Source organism: Diadema setosum, chromosome 20 (genome assembly GCF_964275005.1).
Source record: "Diadema setosum chromosome 20, eeDiaSeto1, whole genome shotgun sequence".
Taxonomy (NCBI): domain Eukaryota; kingdom Metazoa; phylum Echinodermata; class Echinoidea; order Diadematoida; family Diadematidae; genus Diadema; species Diadema setosum.
This window is the reverse complement of record NC_092704.1, coordinates 29,232,101-29,260,081: the sequence shown is the minus strand read 5'-3', so window position 1 is coordinate 29,260,081 and position 27,981 is coordinate 29,232,101. Positions and strand designations below refer to the sequence as shown.

The 27,981-nt window shown below is 38.9% G+C and overlaps 1 protein-coding gene across 1 annotated transcript; it reads left to right on the top strand.

The window, feature by feature from the left end:
- Window positions 1-556: 556 nt before the first annotated feature.
- LOC140243585 (solute carrier family 23 member 2-like) lies at window positions 557-27,981 on the top strand. Its single transcript, XM_072323251.1, has 15 exons — window positions 557-588; window positions 2,012-2,042; window positions 2,726-2,914; window positions 4,853-5,010; window positions 11,720-11,811; window positions 13,419-13,504; window positions 15,246-15,391; window positions 15,768-15,888; window positions 17,156-17,312; window positions 18,781-19,034; window positions 19,761-19,890; window positions 20,676-20,819; window positions 21,743-21,838; window positions 23,015-23,221; window positions 27,977-27,981. The coding sequence occupies exons 1-15, from the start codon at window positions 557-559 to the stop codon at window positions 27,979-27,981; spliced, it is 1,848 nt and encodes a 615-aa protein (XP_072179352.1).

Below are 27,981 nucleotides of genomic sequence, written 5' to 3'. Positions count from 1 at the left end.
AAACAATCAAATCCAGTGTTATACACACTATGCTGGACTGAAACAAAGGAGGGTAGCCCAGTAAACTGTGATTGTACAATACATTGTACTAGCATCAAGACCACTGATCACATGCCACATTGAAGAGTCTAGCCAGGCTTTCACTGCATGTGTACATGTACATCCAGCAGTGAATGAGGTTAACCTAAGATTTATCTTCTGAATTTCTGGCATCAGTATTACAGAATTTTTATTACAAGTGTTGATTCTAATCCTTATTCGTGGTCTAGTGAAGATGACGCCTGTCCGGAGATCAGGAGGTTGTGGGTTCGAATCCTGCTCGAGTATATGAATGTACGCCCATGATTTTTTTTTTTTTTTATCATGGCTACTAATAAAACACTGATCAATTCAGTGCTTATTTACATTGATGTAGGGGAATTTTTCAATCAGTTGCAATAAAAACATCTCAACGGAAGAATTTCATGAATTTGAATAATTACGCAGTACCCGCTGCATGATATAAGGATTAGAACCAACACTTCCTGTCGGGCGGAAGTTCGGTGGTCTAGTGAAGATGATGCCCGTCCGGAGATCAGGAGGTCTTAGGTTCGAATACTGCTCCGGTATGTACGCCCATGACTTTTTTATCATAGCTACTACTAAAACACTGATCAATTGAGTACTTATTTACGTTGATGTAGGTAATAAGCCAGTTCGTAATTACACTGTAGCTCATGTACACATTGGTACAAATGACCTTTCTTTTTTTCTCAGTTGGTTCGACACTTCACTCGTTTTCAAAGCGGCATAATGCATAAGCTTGCCCGACATAACAATTTATGGAATTCATGTTCAAAAAAAGAATGAACTTGCATCTAGATCAGGGGATCAGAGTACTCCCATCAGTTTATAATAATTAGCAGGCATCCATGTCATTGTTTTGTATTGAATGCAGTACCTAACAGCTTATTTCCTTTTATATTGCGAAATACCATTCTTGCTGTCAGGTGGTTGTGCTGGCAAGCATCATTTAGATAAGGATCACATGGATAATCATCGCATCACAGATGCTTACCTCAGTGAATTTACAAACCAAAATGCCTGTTGGTACAAATGACCTTTTTCTGCTCATGCGCAAATTGGAATTACGGTGGCGAACTGGTCTATTTGTCAATCAGTTGCAAAGAAATGTACTAGTTTTCACTCCTCACAAAGACAGGATTTTAATTTTTGAAAGATTGTAAGCTTTTTTTGTAAACTTGTCGATAGGGTTTGATACTTTTATGTTTTGTTTTAAAAAGACTTTCAACATTTTTCATCTTTACACTCTGAAAATTACACTGTACCTATACACCTAAATCATCTGGGTATATATTCAAACATATTCAGGGTCTCTATGAGGAGTGAAGCTCTTATTAGTCTTAAACATATTCTTCTCTATCAATTGGGTTTATTAGTAAAATATTTGTTTAACATTTATTCATTTTGTATCTACAAAAATAAGCATCTCTCAAAATATTCAACACAAGATTCGGTGCCATCAGAACAGTTGTATGTCATCAATTTGTGTCACCCTGTGTTAGTGGACATAATGTAACGCGAGTTACCGTAACGCGAGTTACCGATATAAAGGCTCCCTACATTTTACCAGATCATTGTTACTAAACTTTGATAGTGTTAATTCATGAGTCCTAACCCACTATCAATTCAAGGTAGGTAAACTTTTATCAAGGTTGTCTAGTACATGAGGAGACTTTCCAAAAAGAGGCCTTATTGATCATGTCCTTTTTGTGTAACGCGAGTTACCAAAATTAAATGATTTAAGAATCCCAACATGTTTGTCCTTTATTTTTCTTTTTGGATTCATTTAGTTGGTGTATGTCTACTTAACCCAAGTTGAAAAAAGTAACTTGTAGATCCTTCCAATTACAAAGATATTGGCACATTATCCCATAAATGTACCCATTATATGTAACGCGAGTTACCGTGGAATTGCCCATTAACAATCTCTTTCTATTGATATTGTCAGATACCGCTTCTGCTCTCAGGTGGATGTGCTGGCAAGCACCACTTATAAGGATCACTTGAATAATCATTACATCACATAATGCTTATCTCAGTGAATTTAAAAACCAACATGCTCTGCTGGTACAGATGACCTTTTCTGCTCATGCTCAAAGTGGAACCCCGAACTGGCTCATTTCTTGCAAATCATGCGAAACTGTCAACAGCATAAGTGTACATACAGGAACTTGTAGAGTTAAAAACATCATTTTAAACATTCTATCGTCTCCGATCAAACACTATTGAAATACTATATACATGTGTGTATCCATCAGGGAAATCAAAAACTACTTTTGGTGACAGGGAGTTCTTGTATGCTGCACCAAAATTATGGAATAATCTCCCTTTGTTTGTAAGGCAAGCAGCTACAATAATAATGAGTTTAAGGTCAGGTTAAAAAGTCATCTTTTGAAGTAATGCATTCCATGTTTGAATTAATACTTTGCAATGCGCAGTAGAGTATAGTAGCTGGGCAATATAAATGTCCTTTATTATCATCTCACATCGTCTCATATTGCACAGATACTAATATTGTAGACCATTGGGAGAATGATGCGATATGGGAAGGTATAAGAATCACCTAGATTTTATCTTATTTATTGATTTATTTTTATCAAGGTGTTGTACCGAATGCATGGGCTGTAATTTAAGTCGTAAAAGCTTATTTTCCCATGCACAGAATTCGAACGGCACTCCCGAGTCGAACGGAGCCACAGATGCCATAGCAACCACCACAGTCTCTGAGCCCGTAATCTTGTCCCCGGAGGAGCAAAGGGCTAAGGAGATCTTGGACGACTTGAAAGGGGATCTGAGCTATAGCATTGAAGAGATTCCAGCCTGGTACACTTCGATCTTGCTCGGATTCCAGGTACGCCTGCTTGGTTCTCGACCAAATTACGTATACCCCCCCCCCCCCCCGCCATGCATGGAAAAGTAGGCCTACTCGTGACCCTGTTTATCATTTCATAGAGGCAAGGATTCAGGAAGTTGCTGATTTCGAGGTTTAACACCATTGTCTGTATGACAACCATTGATTACCTGGTCCATTGACCTATACAAGGAAGCAGGGATAGAGCAGTTTGGTTTGTAAATTCACTGAGATAAGCATCTGTGGTGCGATGATTATTCATGTGAACTTATCTAAATGGTGCTTGCCAGCACAACCACCTGACAGCAAGAATGGTATTTCGCAATATCAAAGGAAATAGGCTGTTATTGCATTCAATACAAAACAATGAAATGGATGTTGTCAACTGATGGAGTATTCTGATCACCTGATCTCGACGCAAGTTCATTCTTTGTTTGAACATGAATGCCATAGATTGTTACGTCAGGCAAGCTTATGCATTATGCCGCTTTGAAAACGAGTGAGGTGCCTAACCAACTGAAAAAAAAGAAAGGTGATTTGTACTAATGTGTTCGTGAGCTAATTACGAACTGGCTAATTGATGTGCTTCGTAATTCATGTACATAGCCAAGCGTCGAGTGTGCGGTTTGAGTCTGTTAGGTAATGTCAGCTTTACAATAGTTATGTACATTGGTGTATAATTGTATTCAATTGTCATTTCATGTTGTTATTTAGTTTACATTTCCAGCTGGTAGGGAGCGGGAATGTTATTGATCGATGCCTTAAAGAAAAACTGTCGTTTTTTTTTTTTTTTTTCTAAATACAGTTTGTATTTCAGGTGAGTTTTCCTCTATACGAGGGCTTTTGAGTTATGGAAGTACCAAAAAAAAAAAAAAAAAAAAAAACAACCCATAAAAAATGAACCGTACACCATGCTTACCTTTACCTGTCATTGCATTAGTCAATGCTAAGTGATATTCAAGTTACTGGTATTATCATATCTCTTTGTACCTCCATGGTATAATGTAGGTTCTGTAGTTTCAGTCATGAAAGAATTAGTGCAGTCGTTATTTAGAATGAAATTCGATTTTTTTTTTTTTTTTGTGGGCCCTTTTGATCAGAAATGTGCGTGTTGGAAGTTGTAATATTATCTCCATGATTTTTTTTCTTGTCCTTTTGATCAGAAATGTGCGTGTTCGAAGTTGTAATGATATCACCATGATTATTCGCCTATTAAATAAACATCTAATGAATTTTATTTTGTCTGCAGAAGGGAAAATTAAAGAAGACAGTACAAATTGTACTGAACAATTGCTACATACCATAACATAGGTCCTAGCAATGGTATCCCTGCCATCATGCAATTCAGTTTTTGTTGTTCATATCTGCACATTAGCAATGACGTGTGTATGTGCGTGTATATGGGTGACACGCCATTTGCTCCTGCGACAATTTTTTTCTTCAATGACTGGGGTTAGGGTTAGGCTTGTGATAGGGTTGTCGGTTTAGTTAGATATGAGGATTAGGATTAGAGTTGGATTACATTTGTTGGTAGAATTTACTCTCTAAAAAAAAATCGAGTGAAAATTTTCACTCTAAAAAGAGTGAATACAAAAAAGAGTGAATTTCGAGTGAAGTTGGAGTGAATTTTGAGTGAAAATGCTCATTTTCACTCATTTTGGAGTGACGTCAGGGATCACTCGAAGATTTGGGAGTGATCCCTGACGTCACTCCAAAATGAGTGAAAATGAACATTTTCACTCAAAATTCACTCCAACTTCACTCGAAATTCACTCTTTTTTGTATTCACTCTTTTAAGAGTGAATATTTTCACTCGATTTTTTTTTAGAGAGTATGTTTGGCTTATGGGGAGTGCAGATATATTTCAAGGAAATTGTCGCAGGAGCGAAAATGTCATGGAACCGCGTGTGTGTGACTTTATATCCGCTTGTTTTCCAGCATTATCTGACGATGGTCGGGGCAACGGTTGCCATTCCCCTCATCATTGCTCCCGCTCTCTGCATCGCAGACGACTACGTGGCCACTGCCGAAATCATAGGAACCATCTTCTTCGTGTCTGGCATCGCGACGCTGCTCCAAAGCTTCTTCGGTGTCAGGTTAGGAAGAGCCTGGACCTAATATACATGGACTGTTCACGGCAGTCTTTCTTTGATGTAATCATCGTCGCCGACACATGATTATGTGTATCTTAATGAGTACATTCAGGTGTCTGGACAATAACAATTGTGTAATCATGTATCGTTACTAAGAAAAGAATCATTTCCCTCATTTCAGTCTTGTTTCGCTGATGTGCCTTTTTCAGACGGAAATGTCTTTGAATAAATACAGATGATGAGGAGTAGCAAAACCTGAGAACATGACAAATTTTGTGTCAAAAGATGGGTTAATTGCTGATTTGCACATTTTCGCACACGCATTAGACCTTGCCTAACAAATGCCTAATGGCAAGATATACCTGTTCTCCACCATTACCGTCCCTTTTTGCTCTGGAATAAGCTGTGAAATATTGAGATCACAAATGGCAATCATTCTGCCGTAATGTTAGTTTTTTTTTTTTTTTTTTTTTTTTTTTTTTTAACTGCCTGCTTCTCCCAAGCGAAATTGTTTGAGGCATGATTTCCTAACATATACCACAACTGCACATTCACTTTACTTGATTTTTGTGAGTTATTTTCTTCTGCGCATATAGTTTTATATTTCTCGAATCTCCGTCTTGTTCTTCTTCCGGCTTACTGGCGGCGACGATGATGGGATCAAAGCAGTGAAGCATGTTAAAAATGTCTTTGCGGCGCTTTTTAGATGTACAGGTGCATGAACTAATTAACGATACGATGAATGTCCTTGTATATTAGGTCCATGGGAAGAGGGAGAGTTTATATATATATATTAGTATAAACTTTTTGGTAGCAATTAGGCGTAAATATTCACATTTGAATGATACGCGCCTTAACATTAAAGTAAAAGTAATAATAATAATAATAATAATAATAATAATAATAATAATAATAATAATAATAATAATAATGATAACAAAAACAACAACAACAGACTCTACGAGTGCGAATCTTTTTGCTTGTCCTATTCCTACGCACGTCCAGTGTCATACGCAGGGTGTTACGGGATCCCCCTTTTTTCTGTAGTTATTGATTTTCAGCTACAGTCTCCGTTGAATCATGTCTTTGCTTTGCTCTTGGTTGTTGTTTTTTTTGTGTGTGTTTTTGGTTTGGCGATATGACATACTAAAGATACATAAATACAAACAAATCTCAAGTTGTTAGGTGTGGCAGTATAAGCAAAAACGCTTTGGAAAGAACATCAAGACAGAGTGCATGACTTACTTCCGTTTAAATACCAGTTGTGTAACCTTGAAGGTTCTCAGTTTCCGTGACGAAAGAGTACAAAGGGTCCATGTATTTGTTAGAATGATACGGCATCATTAGCATTTCGGGGTTGATCGGAGTGCAAAAACGTGGTGCAGACAAAGCAGAAGCATTTACGGTCCAAAGAAGAAGAGACTCCCCTTTATTCGTACCCCGATTCCTTCTCCGAGGCGGGACGACGATCATATTGACGGGTAAAGGCGATATTATTTACCTACTCGTCATCCCATCAGAGTGCCATCAGAAGTATAGCATGCTTGCACTTTGTGCTGTTGTAGAGCTCTGCAACCAACTGACTCTTCTCTTGTTGCTAATCAGCAGTACAGTCGATCATTCTTACCCCATAGTCATGTCTGCCGTAGTCATGTTTGACTGAAGTTTGCAAGTTTATGCAGGTCCCACCGAGTTTTTTCCCCTCTTTGTGGTCTTGTGGGCTTTGTAATGCAGTAGGAAAATGATAAACTGAAATATCTTTCTTCATTTTTTTCTTTTCAAACTGGACCCCATGGAAGACCAGCTAGTGCAGCTGAATATGAGCTATCCAGTCATCTTCTCAGATAGAAATGAAACAAACAAACAAACAAACGCACAAAACAAAATATCTCTCCTCCTCTCTCTCTCCCTCTCCCTCCCTATCTGTCTGTCTGTTTGTCTATAATTATAATATATATCATATCTATTCATATGTGATATATATATATATATATATATATATATATATATAATCATATCTATTCATATGTGTGTTTGTGAATTTAAGGAGTGGACATTACAGCCAAGACAACGAAAAAGTCGGTGATTAATTTAACAACCTGAAATACTTTGCTGACAGACAAAAGTGTAATATCTTTAATATCCCCGATCCAAATGCCATACTATAGGGGCATATGAAACCGTGTTCAAATTGTGGTCTGCACCAATTCTTTGGTGGGTACTTAGAAAAGACAGATATCACGTCATTCGGAGGGACCTGGATAATTTGATAATATCCGAGTCATTCGGGGAGAGCGTTTGGCTTGCGTGATGCCGGTTTACACACACCCAAACACAAAGACTTTTTAATGGTATTCTTTATTTGAATTTCATTCAATACGAGCGTCACTTTAACAACGAAACGAGTATGAACAAATATAAGCAGCTATATTCTTCTCATTTATGATGCTGAATCACAACTTTTTTTTTTAAACAAGCAAAACGTAAAACAAAATATTTTAAGCACATCCTACCATGTCTCCGAAAGTGGTATAAAATTCTGCATAAATCTCATAATACGAAAATCTCTCTTGATCAACCTAATCAGAGTAATCAATATCTGCTTCATTGCATAAACTGCGCACTTGAGAATATTTCACCGAAACCCGCAGTAAGCTAAAATCTCATAATTGAATTAAGTGAACGAAATTCCTAATTTTTAACCGATCACCCTATCCCAATGTATGAATTCGCTATACAAAGCAAAACAATCACATGCGTATGCTTGCATCATCTAACAAAACAAACCGTATCCCTACGTATCCTCCTCAACGAACAAACCATTTAGTACCCTATACTTTACCGCCATAACTACAGACTACCCAACCCCACCCCATCACGTCTCATGTGAAACGTCCTTACACACATCAAACCTACCCCTGCTCACTTCCAACCACCAAACAAATTTACCACCCTAAAACAAACATACAAACAAACAAACAAGCCACACAAAGACGTACACACTCGACAAGAAACACGCACCCGTACAAACACTCTACAGCAGCAACAACAGCAACCACATTAACTAACAACAACAACATCATAAAACAACATCATCACAAAAACACATACACGCAAACACACACGCACTCTCTCTCTCTCTCCATTTTTTTTTTCTCTCTCTCAAAATACCACACTTATGATATGATTTTTTTTTTGAAAAGGTTTATAAAAGATCATAAAGATGATAAGAGAAATTCTAAAGTCATCACCTTGGTCAGGTGGAACAGAATAAACCCAAATGATGTATAGTATAAAGGGGGAATTGCGTATATTCTGCGAATTTCCCTCAGGAAGCTCTATACCGGTGAAAACACCCACGCACATTCATCGCTCCTTGGATCTGATCAGGATGTTATGAATTGCTTTTTTTTTAAAATGTACCCTATTTTTGGCTTTGTGCGTAGACAGGAAATAAAGGGCTTTAAGTCTTTTTTTTTTCCAAACTGCATAGTCCAACATTCTATTTACAGTGTACTTGGCAGGTATTTTTTTTTAACCAGTGTGATGGAATATGCAAATGGACACCATGCCCCCAGCTCTCAAAGCTGCTCCCCACCCCACCCCCCCCCCTCCGAGCGCTTATTCACATCAGCCCGAAGAGGGGGTAGCCCGAATAGTTAGAAATTTTAAAATAGCTAATTGGACAGCTGAGTATGTGCAAACAGCATCAGTAATGTGTGTGCCCTCTCAAAAATTCCTCGTGATTTGTGTGCAGTGTGACTCGATCGATCGGGTCACACACGCTAGGCATGATGGGATTCATCGCGCTAATTTCTCGAGTCGTTTTCACATTATCAAATAGCGCGCTACTATCCCGCTATTTCAGAATTTCCCGAGTTGGAGTCGAGAAATTTTCTCGATCAGAGCGATACAATCAGCGCTCTAATTTGTGTTCACATTATCAAATAGCGCGCTATTTCGCTATCGGGAAAATTTCCCAAGTCAGAAAATAGCGCGCTATTTCGAAACATCGGGCTGATGTGAAAACGCCTAATGTTTTCAGGTAAGAGTCTGCAAGAAAAAGCATGGAAGGTAAACTTGCGATACTCAGGTGAGCGCGAGGCTCACAGGTCTCTTTATTTTCTCTCTCTTTCTTATGAAATTGATGAAATTTTGGCTTGAATTTCCTCTTTAAGACAATGACCCACCACAGAAGTGTCATAATCAGACTTACTCTTGACAGAAAACATAAGCATATCCCTAAACTATTCTTAAACAGCAGCTGGTGCATGGATGACTCAACAGTTAAAGGGTGTGTGCAGTTCTGGTTGAGGTGAGGATTTAGCTTTTATCGTTTTGCGAGATATTCAGAAACCAATCTATGAGGTTTCAAAGAGCATGCAATTCTAAGGAGTATCAAAAGTTTATTTGATGAAAATCGGTTTTGAAATGACTGAGATATCCAAAAACAACATGAAACAAAGAGATCTTTCCGGCGTGGCCAGTCGCCTTTTATTACTATCACTTTTTTGAATATCTCAGCCATTTGAAAACCAATTTTCATCAAATAAATGTTGAATCCATCTTAAAATTGAATGCTCTTTCATATTTCATAAGAGGTTTCTCACTTTCTCACTTAGGAATGTTCAAAACATAAATTCCCACCTCAACCAGTACTGTATAGTCCCTTTAAGTAAGCACTTAGGCACCCAAAGGTAACAAAGGTATTCATTGGCAAAGGACCGGGAAATACAGACTGTATATGCATAATAGATCGGAAGTGAGCGCAGTCATGACACTATACTAAGTAGTATGTTTGTATGTGAGGGCAAAGGCCGTGATAACTGTTTTTGATTACACTTCTCGACTTTGATAAACAGGCCCCTTGGAACGTTTCTCTCTCTCTTTCAAAGGGGTGCTTAAGACCCTGAGCCTCCTTTGCTGGGTTCCCGCTGTCGTGTGATCCGCTACGCCGTTAGTAGCTGATCGTGGAGTTTTTTTTTTTTTTTTTTGTGTGTACCGTATGTCTGTAACGTCGCGCCACGGGTAAAAATCGTGGTCTTGATCGAGGAATTGTCGTGGTGGTCCTTATGGCGGGCGAGGGGAGTCAAAATTAGTACAACTATGCAACTATACAGCCATGGAATGGATGTCAGGTTTTAACCAATCAGAACGTAAGAAACCGTACAACTATGCAACTGTGCAACTATGCAACTGTGCAACTGTACAGCCCTAGAATGCCTGTATGGTTGCCACTCGCACGGCCCGAAGTGCCATTAACCCAACAACCATACGTCCCTGCATCCCATTACTGAACGCCTGTCGGGTTTTAGCCAATCAGGACGCGAAAAACCCGACAGACATACATAAATACATGAGAATAGGAACGGCTGTAGGGTTTTAGCCAATCAGGACGCGAAAAACCCGACAGACATACATAAATACATGAGTGTAGGAACGGCTGCCGGGTTTTAGGCAATCAGGACGTGAAAAACCCAACAGACATACATAAATACATGAGTGTAGGAACGGCTGTAGGGTTTTAGCCAATCTGGACCCAACAGACATACATGCATGGATGTGGGAATGGCTGTAGGGTTTTAGGACACCAGAATGCAATAAACTCGACAGATATACACACATGTATAGTTTCATTCTCTCGAAGCACCTCCCTGAGTATACGTCCACAGCTGCCTTAGGGGGCAGGTCATGAATCCTTGATGTGGAAAGGAATGGAGACCATTGCACCAACGGTACAATAAATCTGTCAGGGGATTTCAGTGGTTAGCAGAGCCCCAAGGCTAATTACGTGCAGAGGGAAAGGTTGAATGGTTAAAATCCCAACAGCCGTCCCTCACTAATGCATGTATGTATATCTGTCGAATTTATTGTATTCTGGTGTGCTAAAACCCTACAGTCTTTCCCACACCCATGCATGTATGTCCGTCGGGTTTTTTTTCGCGTCCTGATTGGCTAAAACACTACAGCCGTTCCTACACTCATGTATTTATGTATGTCTGTCGAGTTTTTCACGTCCTGATTGGCTAAAACCCGACAGGCGTTCCGTAATGCATGTAGGGATGCATGGTTGTTCGGTTAATGGCACTTCGGCCCGTGCGAGTGACAACCATACAGGCATTCTAGGGCTGTACAGTTGCACAGTTGCATAGTTGCACAGTTGCATAGTTGTAAGGTTTCTTGCGTTCTGATTGGTTAAAACCTGACATCCATACCATGGCTGTATAGTTGTATGGTTGTGTTGAATTTCGTCACTCCACGCCCGTCATAGGTCCTTAAGGTCAGTCTTGGCAATGGTGTTCATCGTAGACATGTTTTGGACTGTTCAATATCGATTGCCACTACTGCCTTCAAGGATCTGATAAGATGTGGTATGATCATCCCTACTTAATGGTCAGTCGCGGGGTGCCTTGATGATAGCATGCACGACAGGGGAAACCCGGCATTAGGTTGCCCTACCAGAAGTATTGTTTCATTATTTGAGGGAGTGCATGATGACGAACACATACTATTTATGGTCAATAATGCTGTAACGTGTAATGCATTCACACATAATGCGGGGAGTGCTTCCTAACCCCAAAAGTCGGGGATGCTACAGCACCCAATTAACCCAGGGGCCTGTCAATGATGATCGTGCCAATGAACCCGTATCGATCGACCTTTGGTCAAGTGTCATATTACGTGCCATACATGTTTTTTCTTTGTTTAACAGACTCCCTATCGTACAAGGAGGTACCTTCTCTTTTCTGGTCCCCACCTTTGCCATCCTGGGTGTGAAAGGACCATGCCTTCCCTCTTTGACAGGTAGTGCTTAACATTATTTTCAATATTTCAGTAAGCCAGTTCGGGGTTTCAATATTTTCGCATGACAAAAAACAAAAACAAACAAAACCAACAAAACTCACTGAGATAAGCGTCTGTGACGCATCGATTGTTAAGATAATCCCTGCCTGCCAGTACGTCCACCGACAGCAAGCTTGCTATGTGGCTATGCTAACAGAAGACGTTTGTTGATGCATTCAATAGAGCACAATGAAATGGATACTTCCCAAGGTATAGATTGACGAAACGTTCTGGTCACTTAATCTACGCAGGTTCATTCTTTGTTTGAATACGAGTTCAATAAAGCGCTATGATGGGCAAGCTGATGCTTTGAATCGAGTGACGTGCATAACCAACTGAGAAAAATGAAATGTCATTTGTACCCATGTGCACATGAACTATCTCCGATCTGGCTTATTCTGTTGTTGTTATTGTTTTTAAACCTCTTTCGTTTAATTTTGTTTCATAGAAAGGAATCATCCACCTTAACATTCTGTGATTGCATCAATTTTCGAAGTATTTATTAAATTAGGGCTTTTTTTTGTTCGTTTAAGACAGTATTATGTCGTCATCACAAAAGTTCTTCGCCAACAAAGCAATGTGTCATGACGTTTGTATCAGATTCATATGGTTTTGTGTGCATAAATTCGGTTGCTGGTTTCATCGTTCAAAAACCTGCCAACACGTTGTGTTCAACAGAGAACGAAAACGAAACAAAGCAAGAAAAACTCGTGCATCTGTTGAGAGTATGGATTACAATTCATATAATATCGTACCTTTCCTGTTCTGAACAGGGAGGTAACCTCCCTGTTCTGAAGTTTTAGCTTTCACTATAGAATGGCAGAGTGATTTGTTTTTTACCATTGGCAAAGCTTTTTTGGCAACTTACATAGACCTGATTTTTCTGGCTACAATCAACATAAAGCGTTCATTTCTGTGCGCAGTAATTGTCTCTTCTATCTCCCGTGTACCGGAAATGAGATAGAAACGTGATGTGCCGCGGTGCCATCAGTGTTCGAGTACGGAAGTATATTATGTGACTGGTGTTTTTATGATATCAGTATCACAACTGTATTTACTATGTCATACTCTGTTATCAATGTATAAACATAATTACGAAGCATGTATGCATCAGGTGTGATAACTGATTCCGTCGGGGAATGCTGCCCCTTCCAAAACATATGAAACAACATTTCTAAGATAATAGTTTGTCTATGATGTATTACAATGCATCCAATGGGTTTTCTTCTCCTATATGGCCTGGTCCACAAACCATTTCATTTACATGCTCCCTCCAATTATGTTTCTAGAGCAGGATTCACTTTGTTGTTGATATAGGTAGGGCAAGCCTCCAACGAGCTTTGAGGTTTTTAGAGAGGACAACTTTTGTGAACAAAGCATGTATAGAGTTTGGATCATTACAGAAACAGTCTAATGCTATTGTAGCTTTCTACCTCATTATGACGTACTCGGATTGATGTGGCAAGATTCAGAGGAATAATAAAGGATAGGTGATTGGAAATGTATTTCTAAAAAAAAAAAAACACACTCATTCTACTATAATATCTCAATTTCAGATAACGCTACAGCGGAAGAGCGTGCTAATCATACGGAGTTTTGGCAAAGCCGCATGCGAGAGCTTCAGGGCGATATCATGGTAGCCTCTCTGTTCCAGGTACGTTCTCTATGACCAGATAACAACAACAACAACAAAAAGCTCACCAATTCAATTTTCAGTTCAATTTAATTCAATTCAATTCAATTCAATTCAATTCAATTCAATTCAATTCAATTCAATACAATTCAATTCAATTCAATTCAATTTAATTTAATTTAATTTAATTTAATTTAATTTAATTCATTTATTTCTATTCTTCTCTTTTTGTCAACAGAACACAACACAGAATAAATCAGGAATTATATCACAGACGTATACATTCAACTTTGTGAAGGATATCAAATGATACAAATAAAGTCATAAATATGTATATGCATGGATACTTGCAACAACAAAAAATACAAGGTTATGTTTTAGTTTAGAAAAAAGAAAGAATTGAGAGCTCCACTAAAAAGCAAGTTTGTAGATTGGGACTCAATTGTGAACCACTCAATTAATCATCTGTGAAAGAGCACCTGTGATGAAATCAAAGACTGTTGTTCGAGGTTTCAGTTACCTTTGGAATTTTGAACTCCCCTTTCGCGCTTTATATCATTTCAGTTACCAGACGATCGAATTCATTACAACCACGTCTCCGTTTCTGTCTATTAATTTATGATGTGTACAAGTACATATACATAGATCCTACATACGTACGCGCGCACACACACACACACACACACACACAAACACGCACACGCACGCACACACACACACACACACACACATTGTCATACCCACAACCAAGTAGAGTATGTACAATTTGTACATGTAGTCTATTAAAACGAAATTAGGGCAAGAAAGGTAACTGTGTCAGAGAGGAGAATAACCTTTCCTTTTTTTTGGGGGGGGGGGGGGGGGGCTAGAAGAACAAAAACATCACGTGATTACCAAAGACTGACCTCCATAATTTAAAAAAAAAAAATACACAGGGTTTGCTCTAGAAATTGAGCTTTGACTGGTGAAATGTGTGTTCCAGTTGTGCAGTGGCATGGAAACTCTACAATCTGTACAATGTATATTGTATTTTTCATACCGTTGTAGATCCAGTTATAAGTTGTCAAAATCATTGAATGCCATTGCCGCCCGGATGCCTTTGAGATTTTAGATTATTTACCCCCCCCCCCCCCATTATAGTGAAGTGACCATGCTCTTTTCTGCACAGTGTAAAGGTACACTGCAAAAAGCCCGGTGTTAAATATGAAACACCGCGCTGGTGTTAAATTTCTGGTGCTCATTTATGGTGTTAGATTTGAAGAGTTTTTGAATAGCTTCTTAGTTACTGTTCTTGTTGATTTTGAACTTCAACAAAACGATCAAGAATTTTCCAATAAAGTACTTGATTTTTGAAAAAAAAAAGAGGTGTGACCACATTTATACCACAGTAACACTAATTGATGTGGTCTCCTATTGAAGCTGGAAGGGTGTTATACCATTGACATTAACACCAGCAATATCAAATCAACACCATGCGGTGTCATTGTTGAATCAACACCAACGCAGTGTCAAAAATATCACCAGCTAGTGTCAAATTGACACCACGAAGTGCCAGGTGAGTACTTTTCAACACCATCACAACATACTTTCTACACCTGTGGGTGTGGTCCTCTATTGACACTTGATCGGTGTTAGATTTAACACCCATGGTTTTAAATCTGACACCGATGTTTTTGCAATGTATTGCTTTGATATTATCGATCGATCAATCTTTACATAATCATTCCCCCGTATGATATTCTGTGTGTATGTGTCTTAACAGGTTGTGATAGGGTTTACAGGCACGATTGGACTTCTGCTGCGATTCATCGGACCGCTATCGATTGCACCGACTATTGCCCTAATCGGTATTTCGCTCTACCCAGTCGCCGCCGATTTTGCCGGCTCCCACTGGGGTATTGCCGTTTTGTAAGTTTTCCGAATTGAAAGCATAGTTTATGGTTCATATTTCCCTTTTATTATATTACGCACTATTATAAATATAGTTATTATTATCAATATATGAAGAGCTTGCTTCAAAAAGGCGCTAAATTTATCATTTTCAGTGGATTTAGCGCCTTCTGGAAGCAAGCTCCTCATTAAGGCGCTTTAGTATTTAAGAAGAAAATATTTACAGAAATTAGATGTATGTAATTACACACAGTTTGTATCAATGCGCGTGTTTGCATACGTTAGTAGCCGAAGAGTCTTTAACACGCAGAATGATATCACACAGATTTGTGTGTTGAGGAAAATGAATGTAAATTCAAACCAATTTATCACTCTCGATTATTATTTTTGACAGGACCATCGGACTCATGGTGATCTTTTCTCAGTACCTGGCACGATTTTCTATTCCATGCCTGGGCTTCTCCAGGTCCAAGGGCTGCCATAAGACCAACCTTTTTCTCTTCAAACTCTTTCCCGTGAGTATCAATAGTCACGTTCAGACGGTGATATTTAAACTCCAGTATAGCCATACCTTCGAGGATAAACTTCGTCGTGTGAACGCGCGTCGTAGTCAGGGGGACCAGAGCTCATCTTCAAAGATAGGTATCCTCGAGGTTATGGATCACCGTCTGAACGCATCTTTGCTAACTTTTACGTTCAGACGAGGATAAGCTCTGCCCCCTTACTACGACGCGCTTCACACGAGGAAACGTATCCTCGAAAGTAGCTATAGAGGATAGACTAACTGCTCCCCGTAACTACGCTATCTACAAGTTACAAATCAACAAATTCTGTACACACGATGCTTAACTACGAGTGGGGACCCCCTGCGACCCGTTAACAGAGAGCTAACCCTGAGATATCTCGTAAAAAGCTACCTTCGAGTTAACTTCAAGTTAGCTAACAAAGAGCGCATCTGCACGATGCTTAACTACGAGCTTATCTTCGAAGATAACTGTACCCTCCAGGTTAGGGATCACCGTCCGAACGTAATTATTTTCTCACAATCTCCCAACCCGAATGGTCCTAAAACAAAGACGTACCAGCAGAACGCCGCGCGGCTGCTGACGTAGTTCAATGGATGAACTCTTTTTACTCGTAGCCGCAAGAGGGCGATACATGCGAGAAGAACGATATCCACGGCCCAGCGGGCAGAAGAAAAAAGAAAAGGCAACAGGACCGATCCCTGACTACTACTTTTGCACCTCGTCAAGCCTGGAATCCCCCCCCCCCCCCACCCTGCCCCCCTTCTTTGTCCGCTTACGTGACTGGAACAAGTATATTATTCTCATTAAAATACACGTTGTGTTTAATACTTGACCCCATGTCCCTTTAGTCCATTGTCCCATGTTGATTGAGGAAAATGATTATTGCCATAGCGTTCTTTTTCCACATAAAGGCCAAATATCAATTTGTTTTTATTGCTGTCATAAATCGATGATTTATCTAACTGTGATAAAAACTTGGACATTAACTTGTGATCGTCAAGGTTAACAAACACAGGAATGTATAGTGCCCCTGCCCTCTCTTTCCATCTGGGTTCCTTTTATTCAAAAAAAGAAAAGAGAAAAAAGAAAAAGAAGAAGTTATGAAGCCTGGGGGTGGGTGCAAGTTAATTGGCAACTTACTTATAGCAGTATAGATGAGTAGAAGATGAGTAGAATTGGTGAACAACTCTTACCAAAAAGAATGAAATTAAAAGTGATTACATGTATTATCCCCCCCTTTTTTTTTCGCTCACAGGTTATTATGGCCATTCTACTCTCGTGGCTTTTTGCTTTCATTTTGACGGAAACCAACGTCTTTCCGACGGACCCTGATAGCTATGGTTACAATGCACGCACAGATTTGAGGGTTCAAGTTTTGAATGAGGCGGCTTGGTTTAGGATTCCATATCCAGGCGAGTTGCTCTCGAAATTTTGTTTTTTTTTAAATTATCTAAATAGTTCATGCTTTTGTTTAAATTTCGTTACGATTCTTTGCTGTGTCTATAGTAAGTCACAATTTTGGAAATCAAAATGATGATGATGATGATGATGATGATGATGATGATGATGATGATGATGATGATGATGATGATGAGGATGAGGAGGATGAGGAGGATGAGGATGATGAGGATGATGATGATGATGATGATGATGATGATGATGATGATGATGATGATGATGATGAGGATGAGGATGATGAGGATGATGAGGATGATGATGATGATACAATGGTGATGATGATGATTGCGATTATTATCATGCTAATGCTACTACTAACTACTACTACTACTACTACTACTACTGTTTCGTAAAATTACTACTTCTCCTCCTACTCCTTGCAACTGATACTACTATTACTCCTCCTACTACTAATATACTCAGAATAATGATCATGATGATGATATGACAACGATGATGATAATGCCAGTGATGATCTCAATAATGATGACAGTGATAACGTATTATGCCACATTGCTCGAAAATCAATCATTATCAGATTATGGGACTATTGAGACTTAATGCGATAAGGCACTTGACTTCCAGTCCCAGGCCCCGAGTTGGAATCCAGCTGAGTGCTAGCCTTTTGCCAAGGCCCTTTCGCTGTATGGGGGTGGCTAGCAAATGGGGTCGAATGAAGGGAGCTCAGCTGAGTTGGACAACGCTGTCGCGCTCAGCTGGTCTCGCTTCGCTCGCCAGTTATATGCCATTACACAGTGAGAGGGCCTTGACAAAAGTTTAGCCATTAAAAAGTGCACACTTGCATTTTCGAGATCCACCATTATCCTCTCGACCGAGGCATATATATGTGTATCACCTGGCAACTCTAGGGTAGTAATAATGGCAGAGCTCTTTGGTATAGCAGGAGCAATACTGAAGAGGTTGCTCTGAATTTATAAAGCAAACTTTAAATCACATCCCTGGTAAAATGCAGGCGCTGATCTCCTAAAGGACACCGGAAATGTTTCCTCAGCGTTGTCTCGGAACCCGCGACACCCAGGGCAAGCTGCATAAAGTGGGCGAAACATTATGTTGAAGTATCATGATTGAAATTGTCATGAATATGCATGTGTACAAAGTCTGTGTGGCCTGTTGAGCCCACGTTGGGGAAAGAAATGGATCGAGAATGGGACAATGGCGCGTAAGGCCAGGGAAGAATAAAGTTCTCGGTACTTTAAGTCTGATATCATGGTAGTGGTGATTTGTTTTGTTGTCAGAATGTGTGACATGTTGTTGTGCCACCAGTATTTCCCTCCCTTCCATAATATAATTTAAGATTTTCTGTCGAAGAGTTCAGATTTTACCCACTGAACTTCAGTACCGCGAATAAGTTAACTTTTCTTTACCATACTCTCTACAACACTTTTGCCATACGAATGACAGGTCAGTGGGGTTTGCCAACGGTCTCTGTCGCCGGAGTTTTCGGCATGCTGGCCGGCGTCCTCGCTTCCATGATCGAATCCGTGGGCGACTATTACGCGTGCGCGAGACTGTCAGGGGCCCCGCCCCCTCCGTCCCACGCTGTGAGTCGCGGCATTGGTATGGAGGGAATAGGCTGTGTGATCGCCGGTGCGATCGGCTCGGGAAACGGCACCACATCGTACAGCGAGAACATTGGTGCCATTGGCATTACGAAGGTGACTTCAGACCTGCCCCTTTTAAACTATTTGTTTGTTTGTTTGTTTTTGCTTTACTACCAAATGACTTTATTTGTGTCGTCTTGATTGACATCGTCATTATCTCAATTGTTTGTTATACAGTATAACGTCACTATATTTTCATTACCGTCGGCACATCGTCATGCATAATTTCTACTGCAAAAAAAAAAAAAAGAAGTTTTATTTATGCTAGAACAGAGAAATGACAATTCGCCTCTGTGATATGAAATTGCCAATTTTAAATGTTGTTCTTGTGTAACTAGAAACACTGGATTCCGGTCAATGAAATGCATCAACAGTATGAGTCTTAAAGTTATGATCAATGCGCAAGCACGCGTACATGATAGTGTTTACGGATCACGGTGATTTGGTGTCTGTTTAGGAAAAAGTAGTAGACAAACCAATAATGACCTGAAAATCTCGAGGATTGATATAAGATGTCACTGCACAGGTAAGCTGTGTACAAACGATATAAGATCAGTGTCTCTTTGAGATAATGATAGAGACAGTGGGGGGGGGGGAGAAATGGGAGACGTGGGCTATACGACTAATGCATTTGAGTCACCGTCCCAAATTGCTTGAAGGATATCACATTTTGTGGACCTTGCTAGGAAGCGATTGTCTCTCTATCTCTCCCCCACCCCATCACTCCCACTCCCCACCCCACCTCACTTTCATTTCGAAACTCGCTTTCATTGATCAAAGGTTGGCAGCAGACGAGTGATTCAAATGGGCGGAGTTCTCATGATCATTCTGGGATGCTTGTCCAAGTTCGGCGCCCTCTTTGTCATGATTCCCGATCCTATTGTCGGTGGAATGTTCTTCGTCATGTTCGGTAAGCGCGCAGCAAGCGGCAGAGATAACATGTATAGACCAGTTCGTAAAATTTTCCACTTTGCGCATGACCGGAAAAGTGTCAATGTACCAACAGACATTTTGATGTGTTAATTCACTGAGATAAGCATCTATGATGTGATGATTATTTTTATCTGAATGGTGCTTGCAAGCGCATCCACTTGACAGCAAACATGGTACATGTTTTCGGCATTATCACTGAAAAAGGTTATTGCATTCAATAAAAATAATGAAATGGATACCTACTGACATGTCAGCTGACGGACTGTTCTATTCACGACGTCGTGGTCAAAATGAGAGTTCATATAACATAGCAGATATATGGCGCTATACAAATGCTGTTAATCATCATAATTATCATCATAATTCTTTGTTTGAACGCGAATTCCGTTAATTGTTACGTCGGGCAAACGTAATGCATTATGTCCCTTTGAAAACGAGTGAAGTGCCTATAAAGCAACTGAGAAAAAAGAAAGGTCATTTGTTCTGATGTGTAGAGCTAATTACGAACTCGTAACGTTCACCGATATGTGCGTGAAGTGAACGCATTATTCCACTCGATGCAGTCACGTGACCTTTTATTAGCTCGTATTCAGGCAATATCTGAAATCTTGTCTTGAGAGTTGATGGAGATTTCAGTCATAATCCGACCATTGTTTTTAGGAATTGATAACAGAAAGTTCATTTAGTATGAATGAAACAGCGAAAATATGGTATATTCGTATAAAAAGAATCCTTTGCATTCTACGTTGCCAACTTCTGCAGGAATGGTTGCTGCAGTTGGCTTGTCGAATCTGAAGTTCGTTGACCTCACCTCGACCAGGAACCTCTTCATATTAGGTTTCTCCATACTCGCTGGTCTCTGCATTCCCTACTACATACAAAGCAACCCAGACTTCATCCAAACTGGTAGGAATTCACCCCCTATACTCTTACTCCCTTGCTGTTTGCTATTACACAAACATATCATTAAAATGTTTATTTTTTACAATGTTCCGTCTGTCTCTAACTATATAGTGACACAATACAGTAATTTTATGATTCTCAGATTGTCGAGCAGTTACATTTTATACATCCAATGGAAATAAAGAAGAAGAAGAAGAAGAAGAAGAAGAAGAAGAAGAATCAAAGAGTTAAGTACATGGCAAATGGTTGCGTACCCTCTAAGCAAACTACTCAATAAAACCTTGAAGAGATAAAGAGGAGATAAGAATTATAAAGAAATGAAAACACTTAACGCCGAAACCACATCTATATTTGTGCTACCTTGTTTCTATTATCGAAAACACGCTTTTAAGCTATCCTGCTCTCTCCCTCTCCCTCTCTCTGTTATACATACATAATGTGCATGTACGTATGTATGTATGTATGTTTGTGCCACATGTATATATTATAATAATAATAATAAAGGAAACTTCGTGAAAGACGAATTTTCGCCCATTGCAGCTCTGGAATGACGTCTTTCAGGGAGTTTCCGTAATTACTACTGTTGTAAACCAATGTCTTCTTAGACTCCGAGCAGAAACCCTTTGCAGTTGAATAAATGTAATTGTAATTATCTATATCTATATCTATGTATACAACGGAGAGAGAGAGAGAGAAAGATTTATGTGTATATAGATACATGGACCATGTAATATTACACAAAAGTGTGAGAGAGAGAGAGAGAGAGAGAGAGAGAGACTGATAAAAGGCGAAAGCTTCAGACAATGCTGTAAATCCAAACTTTGTGAGTTATTGTGTCATTCTTCAACTCCAATAGGGTTATTTTTTTTTGTTTTTTGTTTTTAATTAATCAAAAGACTATTATGCAACTTTCACTTTTGCTATAGGTGTGGCTGAGTTAGATCAAATCATCGAAGTTCTGTTGTCCACCAGTATGTTCGTTGGCGGCTTCTTTGGGTTCATCTTCGATAACACTATACCAGGTAAGCATAGAAATACTTAAAGAGGCATTCCGGACGATTTTCATAACTTCACATCATGTAGTACATGAATCGAAAGCTCCATGTATAGATTTGTGCAATTTATTGTGGTCCTTGAACAGAGAAACAATACTCTGAAAAATCTTAAACAAAGTACACTAAACAGTGTTGATGACATATGAGCCTCATATTTCAAAAATGTAGCAGTGTAATTCCATTACAATACCACTTGCTTTGATATAAGTTCACCTGGGTAGAATGTATGCATGCCATCTTCTTTTGTTCTGCTTCCTTGAGCCCCAACTCATGCATTCAAATGGTGAGGCTGCCATGTCATCATCCTTATTCATGGTAATTTGTTGTATAATTTGAAAGCATTCTTATTCTTCAACCCAATCACTATAAATTCTGAAACTCTGTACTAGGTGTAGATGTTCAAATGTAAAACTCTGAAAAATCATCCGGAGGTCTCCTTTAAGTGGCAATCGTGTATTTCCGGCATAGAAAAAATATGTGAACTCTGTCAAAGCAAATGTTTTGACGGAACGCATGCAGTTGAACATCCAATAACCATTAGTATCAAACTTTGCTCTATTTTATATCATTTTTATGTGAGTGAACAAAAAATAAAAAATAAAAAAGTAAATAAATAAAAAAAAAATAAAAGAGAGAGAGAGAACTGGGGTAGTCGGTTTCAACATTTTATCCTCACACATTCAAGTGAAATCTTATCACGTTGTTATTTCTCTCTTCCTCTCTCTCTCTCTCACTCTCTCAATGATGCTTTCTGAATTTGGCACAGGTATAGTAGCGTTCTGTGCCGCCTTTCCTTTCAAAGAATATCACATTAAGCCTAATTTGAAATAATTTAACCTCTTCTTCAGTAGCAACGAATGCACTTATTAGCTATGGCTCGTCGTCTGTCGCCGTTAGATTGGTCGATTTTATTATACAATGTACTTCGGAAAAAAAAAACTTCGCCGAATGTTTTCTTAATTCTTTTTTCCCGCAGACATCATATACATGAATTTTCCGTTTGCTCTTGTTGCATTTCCGTTGTTGAACCCCGTTGTTGAATGAGCGAAAGTCTTGCATTTTACCATTTCCAAGATTCTAGCATTATAAACACAGCATATAATTTGTGCCAAGTTGCAATTTTTGTCGAATTTCCACTTTCAGGTACCGCCGAAGAACGTGGGATCCGCAAATGGCAAGAAGTGGCCGGAAATGACGCAGACGGTCAAAATGCCAAGGTTAACGAACTCGTCAACAGTTGTTATGAGTTCCCCTTTGGTATGAGTTACATCAGAAAGGTCAGTTGCTTCGCCGAGGTGCCATTCTGCCCAACATTTAGAGGTTGGACCTGCTCCTGCAAAAAGAAACGAGGTATGTTTGTTTCTCATTTATAAGTTTGAATGTTAATGGTTTGCAGAGTAAACTAGATATTGGAATTTTGGACTGACATTATTTTGCAAGCATATGATGTAATCTGTCTTTTAGAGACAAAAAACAGACGCACCAGATCTGTCTCAAACTCATATTTGCGGTTTTCAGTGTTACAGTATGCCAAAATATTCCAATAAACAAAAGTTTGGTGGGTTTCACGGTATGTGTATTCTGATGAAGAATCATATTTTTAATTGTTCTGAAAGAATTCATGCAACAGTTTCTGAATCAATTTTATGGGTCAAGGTAAACCGTAAAATTTTAGGTTTTGAGTTTATTGTTGGTGCAGTGTACTTGTCATGTGAGGGATCAATTCACCATTCTAATGAAGTTTCTTGACAACCTGGTTCAGGATATTATTGCTATCAAAAGTAGATGATGCACCCTTTTGTTTGCTGGGTGATTTCAATGCCAGGACCGGTGTGCTTGATGATTTTTTAGATGTAGAGGATGTGTTAACAGATCAGACTGGATTAGGCTTTTGTAATGATGTCTCTGATATGCATGTAACTACTGATGGCCTAGATATTCCAACTGCTCGTTATAATACTGAGATGTCCATGTAAATAATAATGGAAAGTTATTGATGTGTGCCAAAGTTTTGATCTCACGATTGTTAATGGAAGAATAGGGGAAGATCAGTCTGTCGGAAAATACACATGCTTCAACAAAAATGATGGTTGTAGCACTATTGATTATGTTATTGTATCTCGCCAGTTATTTTCTAGCATTACACATTTCAGTATTTATGTATTTGATAAACGTTTGTCAGATGTTCATTGTCCTGTCAGTGTGACCTTGCAACCGCAAAATTCTAAATCTGCTGTGAATGTCGACACTGTTTATAACAATTCTCAAAACACCGCAGTAGACAACGCCATTGTAGATTCACAGCCTAATGAAAGTCAACGATATTTAATATTACATGGGAACAGTGACAGCGCTGCAATATTTAAACAGAAAATCAAGGACTCGGCTGAGCTAAAGTGTGAAAATGTGGAATGTTTAGATGGGGATGCAAATCAAGATAGTATTGATTTTTGTTACTCACAATTGTGCGATATGTTCGTCAGTGTTGCACAAGATGTTGGCATTTGTAAGTGGAGACAATCTCGACATAATGTAAACACAAATGAAACTGTCAATAAGGATAAAAACAACCATCAGCCTTGGTTTGATGCAGAATGCAGAGCTGCCCGTCAGGAGTATTTGAATGTTAAAAATCGATTAAAGAGGAAGCTTAAATTTCTGGGCAGTTCAGGGGCTACTTGTTTATTGAATCATTATGAGGCTATAGGAAAGCTTTATAAGAATTATTTTAATAAGACATAAAAGAAGGACATTTCATAGAGATATGAATGAATCTCTCCGTTCATTACAGGCATCCAATCCGAAAGAATATTGGCAATTACTCAACAGTAATAATGAACACAAAGTAATGAAAACAGGAAATGTTTCATTAGGGGATTTTGTTAAGCATTTTAGTCGTTTAGGTAATAACCAAGATGACCAGCCCACAGGCCTGGAAAAAATTGTTGAGGCAGATGGTTCCTTGGATGCCCCAGTCACTTTGGAAGAAGTGGCACTGATGATTAAGAAACTTAAAAATTCAAAAGCCTGTGGAAAAGATTTCATAAGAAATGAATTCTTTAAGAATTGTCCCGTAGAGATGCTTCATGTGTTGGTAAAGTTCTTTAATGTGGTACTGGACAGTGGTATTGTTCCAACTGAATGGTACGTATAGGGATTATCATTCCTATTTTTAAGAATAAGGGTATAGACACAAATCCTGATAATTATAGAGGAATAACTCTTCTCAGTTGTCTGGGAAAACTTTTTTACTTCCATTTTGAATCATCGAATCTCAGAGTTTTTCGAAGCTGCTAATATGTTAGGTGAAGAACAGTCTGGCTATCGTTCTAATTATTCTACAATTGATAATATTTTTGTTTTGAAGACTATAATTGATGTTTATCTGCAAAATAAAAAACTCTTATACTGTGCATTTATTGATTAAAAGAAAGCGTTTGATCTAATTGATAGATCATCTTTATGGTACAAAATGTTGAAGATGGGACTTAGGGGTAAACTGTTTACTGTCATTAAGAATATTTATGCAAGTGCTAAATCATGTGTGGCCGTTAGGGGAGGGGGGGGGGGAGAATCATGTCAGAGTTTTTTTTTTTTTACTTGTAATACTGGTGTACGACAGGGTGAAAACCTTTCCCCGCTTTTATTTGCCATTTATCTGAATGGTTTTCAAGTAATACATTAGAAATTCATATGTGGGACTTAGATATTTGGAAAGTGAGATTTCTTACCACCTGGATTCTGATAATGTCAAAAAAGCTTTAAATCTTTCTTGTTTACTTTATGCAGATGACACAATAGTTTTAGCAGAAACTCCGGAGGAGTTGCGAAAAGCTCTTGATGCTGTAGATTATTATTGTCAGACATGGCGCTTGACTGTAAATGCAAGCAAGATTAAAATTGTTATTTTCTCCCGTGGGAAGGTTAGAAGAATTCCTGAATTCGTTTATGCTGGTGATCCACTTGAGGTTGTAGATGATTTTGTGTACCTTGGAGTTAGATTCAATTATAATGGTAGTTTCAAAAAGGTAATTTCTAAACAAGTCACACAAGCTAGAAAAGCACTTTATATCATGTTGGTCAAGGCTAAAAAGTTACAGCTCTCTGTGGACACACAGTGCCATCTGTTTGATCATCTTGTTTTACCTGTTTTACTCTATGGCTGTGAAGTCTGGGGTTATGAATGCATAGACCAAATTGAAATTTTCCATAGGAAATTCTTGAGAAAAATTTTGCTTGTGAATAAATGTACTCCTGATTGTATGGTTTATGGTGAAACTGGACGTGGAGTAATTTTGAACCATATTAACTGTCGAATGATTGGATTCTGGTTGAGATTAATCAAGGGAAAAGAAACCAAACACTCGTGTACAATTTCAAATTTCTTCTGCATTTACAAGGAGACATACACTTCCCGTCAAAATCACAATGGTTATCATTTATCGCAAATATTTTTTATTATGCAGGGCTAGGGGATGTGTGGTTAACGCAAGGGGTGGATTTAGTGCTGCATGGATTTCACACGCCTCAAAAGTTAGACTTTTTGATATTTTTATTCAGGAGTGGAGAGCAGCAACATGGTCATATAGAATCTGTACAAATTATAGAATGTTTAAGGATAATTTGATGTTAGAGAAGTATTTACAGGTCTTGTGTAAGAAAGAATATATTTCATTAAGTAAATTCAGATGTCGATCTAATGGATTACCCGTTAATGAGGGCAGGTTTAATGCAAGCCTGACAGATGAATTGCATTGTACTATATGTTCATCCGAAGATATAGGGGATGAATTTCATTATATTTTTGTTTGTCCCTTTTTCAACAAAGAGAGACTATTGTATTTACCAAGTAGCTTGACGGCCAGTAGACCAAGGGCATTACATATGGCCAAATTATTCAATTCAACTAATGCTTGCCATTTGGAAAAACTAGCCAAATTTGTCAGAATTATCATGTTTCAGTTCTCTTCAATACCAAAGAAGAAAGACAGTAGTTTTGTAGAAAGTAAAGTAGATGTGAATGTTTATACACGTAGTGGTAGAGTAGTTAAACGACCTTTACGCCTTGTTTTATGAACATATTTATTTATATCTGTTATTTTCACATGTACATGTACATCATCACTTATATTTTTGTATTCATATATTGTAAATATGTTTGTACTCTCATACCCCGAGAGGGGGTCGATAGAGTCAATAAAATCTTACAAATCTTACAAATCTTACAAATGATGTGTATAGGTCCCCCAATTAGGATAGGTACTTGGCGAAAATAGTTGTCAGTCAGTGCAGTCAAAGGGATCGTATAGTTTTGGTTGAGACCTAATTTCAGGTGTCTAACACTTTTTGGTGAGATAATTGAAAAACCCGTTATGAAATATGAAAGAGCATGTAATTCTATGAGGAATTCAACGTTTATTTGATGAAAATTGGTTTTGAAACGGTTGAGATATCCAAAAAAGAGCGATTCTAATAATGTGTGGGACCCACACTTTATTACGATTGCTTTGTTTTACCTTGTTTTTGGATGTTTCAGTCATTCAAATTCCTTAACCCCGGACTTTCTCTGACCCAGGACTATCGTTAGTCCCGTACTATCTCTTGTCCGGGGCTAAGGAAAAAACTGACCTTTTTACACTCGTATTTCTTAGCCCCGGACTTTCCAAACCACATGAATATTCATGATTACGCTGTGCACTGTACACGTACACGCACGCACCGGCAGCACTTGATTACCTCGTTTCTGATTGATCAGTGGGGGTCGGACTTCGTCTCCGTCGCTTAGCCCCGGATTTTTTTCGTTCTGTTTACACTCACTTGCTCGGCACCGCAATTGCGGTGCTAACCCTGCTATTTTGCAGGGCCAAATAGTACGGGATTATCGGTGGGGCTAGCCCACTTTGGCAAAAACGAGTGTAAACAGAAAGTGCCCCCCCCCCCTTAGCCCCACCGTTGGTACGGGACTAAGCAAAATTTTACAAGTGTAAAAAGCCCTTTAGTTAGAGCTTCAATAGCGAGACAATGGACGAGGCAAGAGAACAGTATGTCACAAAGCCTTGACTCCTATGTTAACCCTTATTTTCTCTTTCATTTCTCTACCGAAAGGGTAA